Source organism: Lampris incognitus, chromosome 21 (assembly GCF_029633865.1).
Source record: "Lampris incognitus isolate fLamInc1 chromosome 21, fLamInc1.hap2, whole genome shotgun sequence".
Classification (NCBI taxonomy): Eukaryota; Metazoa; Chordata; class Actinopteri; order Lampriformes; family Lampridae; genus Lampris; species Lampris incognitus.
The window spans coordinates 12,679,277-12,686,996 of NC_079231.1; the positions used below are offsets into that span (position 1 = coordinate 12,679,277).

The 7,720-nt window shown below is 43.3% G+C and overlaps 1 protein-coding gene across 1 annotated transcript; it reads left to right on the forward strand.

Annotated features, from left to right (window-relative positions):
• Nucleotides 1-6,540: 6,540 nt before the first annotated feature.
• LOC130131356 (trace amine-associated receptor 13c-like) lies at nt 6,541-7,512 on the forward strand. The gene has a single exon (XM_056301019.1). The coding sequence runs from the start codon at nt 6,541-6,543 to the stop codon at nt 7,510-7,512; it is 972 nt and encodes a 323-aa protein (XP_056156994.1).
• Nucleotides 7,513-7,720: the final 208 nt, after the last annotated feature.

Consider the following 7,720-nt stretch of genomic DNA (forward strand, 5'->3'; position numbering starts at 1 on the left):
CGAGCACTTAAGTGATACATTGTATTCAGTGTTGAAATCCCACTCTTTCTGCTGCCTGCCCACGGGGTAGCGGTATACTTCAAACATAAACCAGGCCAGCTAGTGCATGTGGGATTAGATACAAACATTTCTTGTTCAGTTAGTCTAACCTACGAGTTTACAAGACAGTAATGTTCACTGTAGTAACAAGCAAGCTATAGCAATGGTAACGTTGCCATGTGTTCAGCAGAATTAACCACTCTCTATGTTTATACCATTCTGCACTGAAGTATCTTTCCCTTTGGCCAACCAACCTAGCAGTCTTCTTTTTGTCAACAATGTCAAAATATTACGTGTTGACACGACCAAACTCTACGTGTCAACACGTAAAAATATTACGTGTTTAGTATTAACACGAATTAAAATATTACGAAAAGAATTACAGCATAAAACCGAAACATGCTGGCGGTTTCAACAGTCTCAGCAGTCCCAGTCCCGGAGCTGCTACATCGGGTTCTGGCTGCGCTGGTTCTCGGGCTAGGCTCCAATGGAGTTGTGGACGGCGGGGGTGTAATATTACTGTTTAGTTTAGTTTATTTTACTTTCTTATTCACTGGTTCTTTTGACATTTTTGCAGAAGCATGTGTTCGTAACATTGATAGCTAGCAGAGCTGACGTTAGCTAAGTGAATGGCTCACACAGACAAACAACGCAAACACACATCATTTTATTGGTTGCTATGTAGGCTACAATGCATTGTTGCAATGTACCCTTTGATTGGATTAAAATGTGAATATTCTTCCTGATTTATGTCTGTGTGACCGGTGTACTTTTTCAGTTGCGTTGTGTAGGAAAGACAGGACAACTTCTCTCATGCATGGGATCTGTATTCTGTCGCTGTCGCCTGTCGCATATAAACAAAACAGGACAGGTTTCAGGAAACTTCAGATCAGCTCCTACTGTAGCCTACGCAAGAATTGGGACCCACATTAGACACAAGACACATCAGGAATGGATGAAATAAATTACAGGGGCAGACAAGAATGAACACATACCTCTTTCTACATGTCCAGAGCGGGAAAGAGGCAGAGGTCAGGGGGAACATATGTTTTGGGGCTACTAACAGGAAATGGGGTCACAAAAGGGAGGGGCTACTATAAGCGTTTTCTGATGATATAATAAAATAAAATAATAATGCTAGCAATGAAAATAATAATAATAACAATCATGTGGTGATACTTTGTGTAATTTTACAACATATTTTGGTTATGACATTTTTAACCATGCTACATCTCTATTTGACCTAATTTCTTAGAATGGACGGGAATAATTGAAACGTCTTTTTACCGCAAGTGTTGCAAGCTTAAAGAGGCTTCGAGTGACTTATAATGATGCCATGAGAATAATACTAAAAAGACCTAGATGGTGTAGTGCAGGTGAAATGTTTGTGGCAGCGGGAGTCAGTACCTTTCAGGCTCTTCTAAGAAATCTTATGCGTAAATTTATTTGCCGGCTAAATGACTCTGATAATGTAATCATCAACAGTTTGACTAATATAAAATTCAGTGCCACACGCTACCAATCCTGGCTGTGGGACCACCGGTATAGCTGCCTTCTTTTAACACACTGACTTGTTCCATTTATGTAATTTTATTGTGTTTACTCTGTGTATTGTCTAGGGATTGTCTTTTACCTATTTGTCTTTGTCTGTTATGGACCCTGAGTCTGCAATAAAGTTTTGAATTGAATTGAATTGTTGCAATATAGGGGCATTAGCGGGGATACAAGGATTCCTGACTTAAAAAAAAAAAACGTGGAAAGAGGGTAAAGTCCCCCCCCCCCCTATTCCAATGGCCCTGACGCAGACATAAATCGGGAAGAAGTCCCTGGTGGAGTGGTGGTTATGAATGTTTCCTTTGGATGCTGGCTTTCAAAACTTGGGTAGAATGCCAAACACTGGTCTAGAACCCATAAACTTTACGATGTTGTAGAAGAGCACTAACCACTGCGCCACCAGGGCCTTTGCATATTTGGAAATGTTCTCCAAGCACTTATTATTATTTCCTTTGGATGCTGGCTTTCAAAATTTGGGTAGATCGCTTAATGCTGGTCTAGAACCCATAACCTTGAGCATGGTACAGTAAAGCATTAACCACTGCTCCACCAAGGCACCACATTCGGAGGTGTTCTCTGAGTATGTATGAATATTTCCTGTGGAAATAAAACCATGGTCATTGCTGGTTTGGTGATAAAAGAGAGCCCCAAAACATATGGATGATGACTTCTTTTACAAGACCAATTGCTGGTGCTCAGGTTAATTACAACAGGTAAAATCTAATACAAATACTACAGGTGTTTTAATTTGTCTAATTATCACCAGTGAGTATTGGGCTTACATTTGATAGAAGAGATAAATGTTCATACTGTATGTAGACTATATTGCTTAAGACCAGAAAATGACAAATTTGTCTTGGTGATTTTTTTGTCACCTACTATAGGGCATGCAAAATAATAACAACAAAAAAAAAAAAGAGAAGGAAAAAAAAGCTCAATTGAAAGGGGAACTGGACAGTGCAGGAAAAAAAGAATACTTGGTCTCCAAATAGAGCAGTGCCACAGCCCAGAGGATCTGCAACATTATAGTCGCATATAATTGCAATCTTTTTAGAAGGTGTGAAGAATTTTCTACATCAAACATTATATATATGCCTTCCCCGAATGCGCTGAATCCATAGTGCAACTCAAAAAGGTCTACAAGAAATCATCATGAGTTCCATTTTGAGGCTCAGTATCAAAAGTTTGTGATGTCATTCAAAAGGGAAGGCCTGAAAGTGGGTGTAGGAAGCTTCATAACCATCTCTCAACTCATAACCTACTCTGAGCTAAGAGTATTTTTAGACCTTTTCAATCTTTCCTATGAGTGATTTTGAGACACTTGATAAATATGGGCCCTGGTCTTGTTCATAGTGTTGGTCTTGCATATAGGATGGGATCAGGAGGGCCCGCATGACAAAGCTTACAAAACCTACATCAATTCATGCCTTCCACAGACAGGCAGGCCAGGTCAGGCAGGCAAGACTGGTGCTTATTCTCTCTTTTAATTCCTCACCACTACCAACACACCTCATAATACACAGCCAAAGCCTGAGCTTAGTTTTGCACTTTCCACACCTCAGATTCCCAACATGTCATGCAGCATTATTTTTATTATAAACTCTACAATTTACCTTTTGATTTTGTCTCAAAGTCACAAATCTACACAATTAATTACTGTCAAAGTTTTTTGGGATCATTTGTTATGCTGTCCTTTGCAGAGGACATGTGTAACAGGTATTGCATGAGAGTTAAAAAAAAACTTGCTAAAGAGCAACTAAAGGTATTCAGGAGAGCTGAAACTGGATGGCACACAGTTGAACTTTAATTACCATGACATCATCCTGACTGATCTAGTCACGGTTTTGGTTGCCTCATCCAGTTCAAGTCAACAGCATATTTCATTTCGCTCAGTATCCCCAGACTCAAAGGCCCTGGTGTGTCAAAAGCCCCCCCACCACACAACCATTATGACCCGTGGGCAGGGGCTGACCACCGGCAGTCCAAATTACACCCACATTTTTCAGCGGTCAAAAAGATCATGGCCAATAATGCCAACAAATTATGCCAATTAGTTAAAACAGACAAAGGGTCAATATTCAGGTATACTTCAGAGCATACAGGTGTACCCATGTGTGACCCAGCATGATGAGAAATGCCTGGGAGAGCAAATTATCGCTCCTAACTAGCGAACAAAACAAGCAATTACATCAGTTAATGGCTGACAGGTTTAAAACTAACAACGGAGTCAGCTCACACCTTAAGATAATAATGACAGAAAAATAACACCAGAGGTGCTGAAAAACAAATCTGATGCAACCACTTGAAGGTGTTGAGCGATGCAAAATGTAAACAAAATCGCTGCTGTAGTAAATGGATGAAACATTTGTAGTTATGTTATGAGGGTCTGTCCAGAGTTAGCCTCTGTTGATGCGATCCTCGCAATAGAGAACACCGCATTACGTTTTGGTGTCCGAACACAGCAGCTTATCATGCGCATCATACGTTCCAGAGGTAGAAAGACTAAAAAGTGTAATTCATGAGTGAGAGTGAAAACATTTCAATAGAAAACCACTTTCTCGGAGACCCCAGAAACATACGGGATGACTGTACTATTCCTTCTGTTCCTTTTCTCCTCCTCGCTCACCTGGTTGGTCTTTTTGGAACGTGTTGCAGTTTTCACACAGGTCCAACTGGGGTAGCTGCAGGTTTTTTAAAGCTCCCTTCAGGTGTTTGTGTTCTTCTCGTTGGGCCTGAGTGCTGCTGGGCACATTGTCAGCTCTGTGTTGCAGAGTTCTGATGACGCTCAGTTTGTGTTCCAGAGGGTGGTGTGAGTCGAAAAGTAAATATTGGTCTGTTTGTGTAGGTTTCCTGTAAACCCCAATGTGGAGGCTCCTGTCTTCCCCAATGTGGACGTCACAGTCCAAGAAGGGCAAATTGTTGTTCTTTACGTCTTCCCTTGTGAACTTAATGTTCTTGTCCACTGAGTTTATGTGTTTGGTAAACGCTTGCACCTCTTGTGTTTGGATTTTGACCCATGTGTCGTCCACATACCTGAACCAGTGGCTCGGAGGTGTTCCTCTGAAGGAGTTCAGGGCCCTGTGTTCTACCTCTTCCATATATATAAGTTGGCCACAATGGGCGATACTGGTGAGCCCATTGCAGAGCCGTGTTTCTGTCTGTAAAACTGGCCCCTGAATTGGAAATATGTAGTGATCAGGCAAAGGTCCAATAGTTGGCAAATCTGGTCTGGGCTGAGGTTGGTCCCGTAGTCCCGATTCTTAAATCAACCCCGTGGTCCCGATTCTTAAATATGTTGTACTTCAAAACCACGACTCGTTCCTTGGGCCTGATGCAAGATGCTAAAGGTCGCTACGGTAGCAGCTAGCACCAAGGAGCTCAATATTTTTGTCATGACTATTTTATCAAATGGGTCCGTTTTTCCTCTCCTTCTCATCCTTTAGAAAAACACATTTGTTTTCCCTGTTTAAATGACAGCTTTCGGAGGCAAATTAAGACATTAGTGGACTAAAATCTTATAATAAAAGCAATACTATAAGCATTAACATAGGAATAAAAGCGAAGACATCTGGTGTTCACTGTTCTTACTGTGGGGACTGTAGTTCTTTTACTGCACCGTACGTACTACATACATGTTGTACCTTAATATTCTCCTCCAGAAAAGTAACAAATAGGTAAAAAGTACGTTAGCTTGTATAACGGAGGGCGCTACCAAGTGGTTTTTAGAATCATTTATTGCTTTACTTACTTTTTATCCCCTCCAGGCATGCGTGCACATGCATGTGTGTGTGAGAGACTGCAGCTAATCTCACATACTACTGGGCCTGCCAGCCTAATAATTTGCACAAAAGGATCTCTCGTGGTTGCGGTGATTCAAAAAAACCTGTTCAATACTGCAATTGAGCACTAACTCATCTGGTTTTTCATCTAAGTCCGAGCACCGGATAAGGGGAGATACGCCTGGCGGGGATCTGCACTCCTCTAGTTTCTAGTTATAGTGTTGTGGGCAAAATGTCGGGGGCCTTTCAAGGTCCAGAGGAAACTTGGGCCCACCACCTATCAAGTCTCCACTCCAGAGCACCAGCGTGTGCTTCGTGTGAACCTCCTCAAAGATTGGGCTCCAAGAGCTGAGAAAGGATCAGAGCCGTTGCTGATCCGGGCGGTGAAGGGGAAGATGGGGTAGATGATCAATACCTGCCCTCGCCATGATCTCCAGACCTGCATTTGAGCCATCTCTCTGAAGACCAGCCGTTTCAGCTGAAACCGTTGTTTCATCCTGGAGTATTTCAAGAGAACCCAGGTTGCACAAAACTTGAGGAGCATGATATTGTGCTGAAAGGATAAGCAGCTTGGATAATGGATGGATGTACTCATCCTTGTTTCTTTCTAAGGAGGCCGACACATGGGAATTTAACTAATAAGCATCAGAATTTCAGGCGACTATTTTGCCCATTAAAGACGTGCTTCAGTGTTATCTTTAAGATGTTTTTCAACTTTTCCTTTGGCTGTTTGCTGCTAGAATAAGGTCAAGCCTCACTCAGAGTTTCAGCCTGTTTTTATCACACCCAGCTTAAGAGTTTGTTCTCCGAGTAATTGTCTCTCTCGTGGACACTTGTGCTAAAAGCAAACTGATTTATACGTTTATCTCATGGGCCTTGCTTACACACCAAGGCCAGTTTAACTTTTGTTTCTGAAGTTGGAGATTAGCTCAGTCTCTGCTCACTGATCAGCACCATTAAACAAACTGGCTCTCCCATCAGAGCCAGAGAGGGAGACGATGTGGAGAGGAGGAGGGGAGGGAGGAGAGAGGGAGGGAGATGAAGATGAGGGAGGAAGATGAGATTCAACAGGGTGGGGTGGAGAAAGGAGGGAGATAAATTAGCTGCGTGATGGAGAGGCCAAGCAGAGAGCTGCCAAACCTCTGCAGCTCTTCCATCAGCAGCCCTGATGGACACCTTGGACGAGGCCGAACACTGCTTTCCTCAGCACAACTCTTCCTGCAGGAGGCGCACACCCCCCAGCACGCTCCTCTACATGGTGTTCAGCTCCATAGCGCTCCTCACAGTGGTTCTCAACCTGCTGGTTATCATCTCCATCTCCCACTTCAGACAACTCCACAGCCCAACCAACACCATCCTGCTGTCGCTAGCAGTGGGTGACCTACTGGTGGGACTGCTGGGGATGCCCATTGAAAGCTTACGCTACATGGAGTCTTGTTGGCTCCTAGGGACATTGCTGTGTGCTTTAACCCCTTATTTTTCTTACTGTTTATGCTCCATAAGTGTGGGTAACTTGGTGCTCATATCGATAGACCGCTACGTGGCTATCTGTGACCCGCTGCACTACTCTACTAAGATCACAGTGACTAGAGTTAAAATCTGTATCTGTCTGTGCTGGGTCGTCACTCTTCTGTACAACGGTCTTATTCTGATGGATCATTTAAAACAGCCAGACAGGTTCAGCTCCTGCTACGGAGACTGTGTGGTAGTCATCAGTCACCTCTCAGGGATCATAGATCTGGTGTTCACCTTTATTGGACCATGTACTGTCATAGTGGTTCTCTACATGAGGGTGTTTCTGGTGGCTGTGTCTCAGGCACGTGTCATACAGGTGCACTATGGGGTTGCTTCGTCTTCCCTGGTGGCAAAGAGATCAGAGAGAAAGGCAGCTAGGACTCTGGGCATAGTTATAGTTGTGTTTCTAGTGTGTTTCTGTCCGTACTACTACCCCTCACTGGCAGGCGAGGACACTTCCAACAATTTGTCATATTTTGCTGTGCTGTCTTGGATCATGCTGACCAACTCCTGTATCAACCCTCTCATCTATGCCATCTTCTACCCCTGGTTTAGAAAAGCTATTAAATTCATATTTACCCTCAGAGTCCTGCAGCCCAGCTCTCGTGAGACCAACATACTGTAGAAAGAAAGGCGGTGTGGGGCAGAAAGGCGTGATTTTTTTTCGTACCCGTTTTCCGAGAACTCTGCCTCTGATTGGCTAGTACTCGTTACCTCCGTTGATTAGGTTGGTTAAGGTTAGGGTTAGGGTGGGGTTAGGGATAGGGATAGGGTCTTCCAGGAATCCAGGTGAATGCTCTCTCAACGAGTACTAGTCAATCAGAGGCAGAAAG

Coding starts and splice junctions, on each gene's coding strand:
- LOC130131356 (XM_056301019.1), top strand. CDS start 6,541: ATGGACACCTTGGACGAGGCCGAACACTGCTTTCCTCAGCACAACTCT.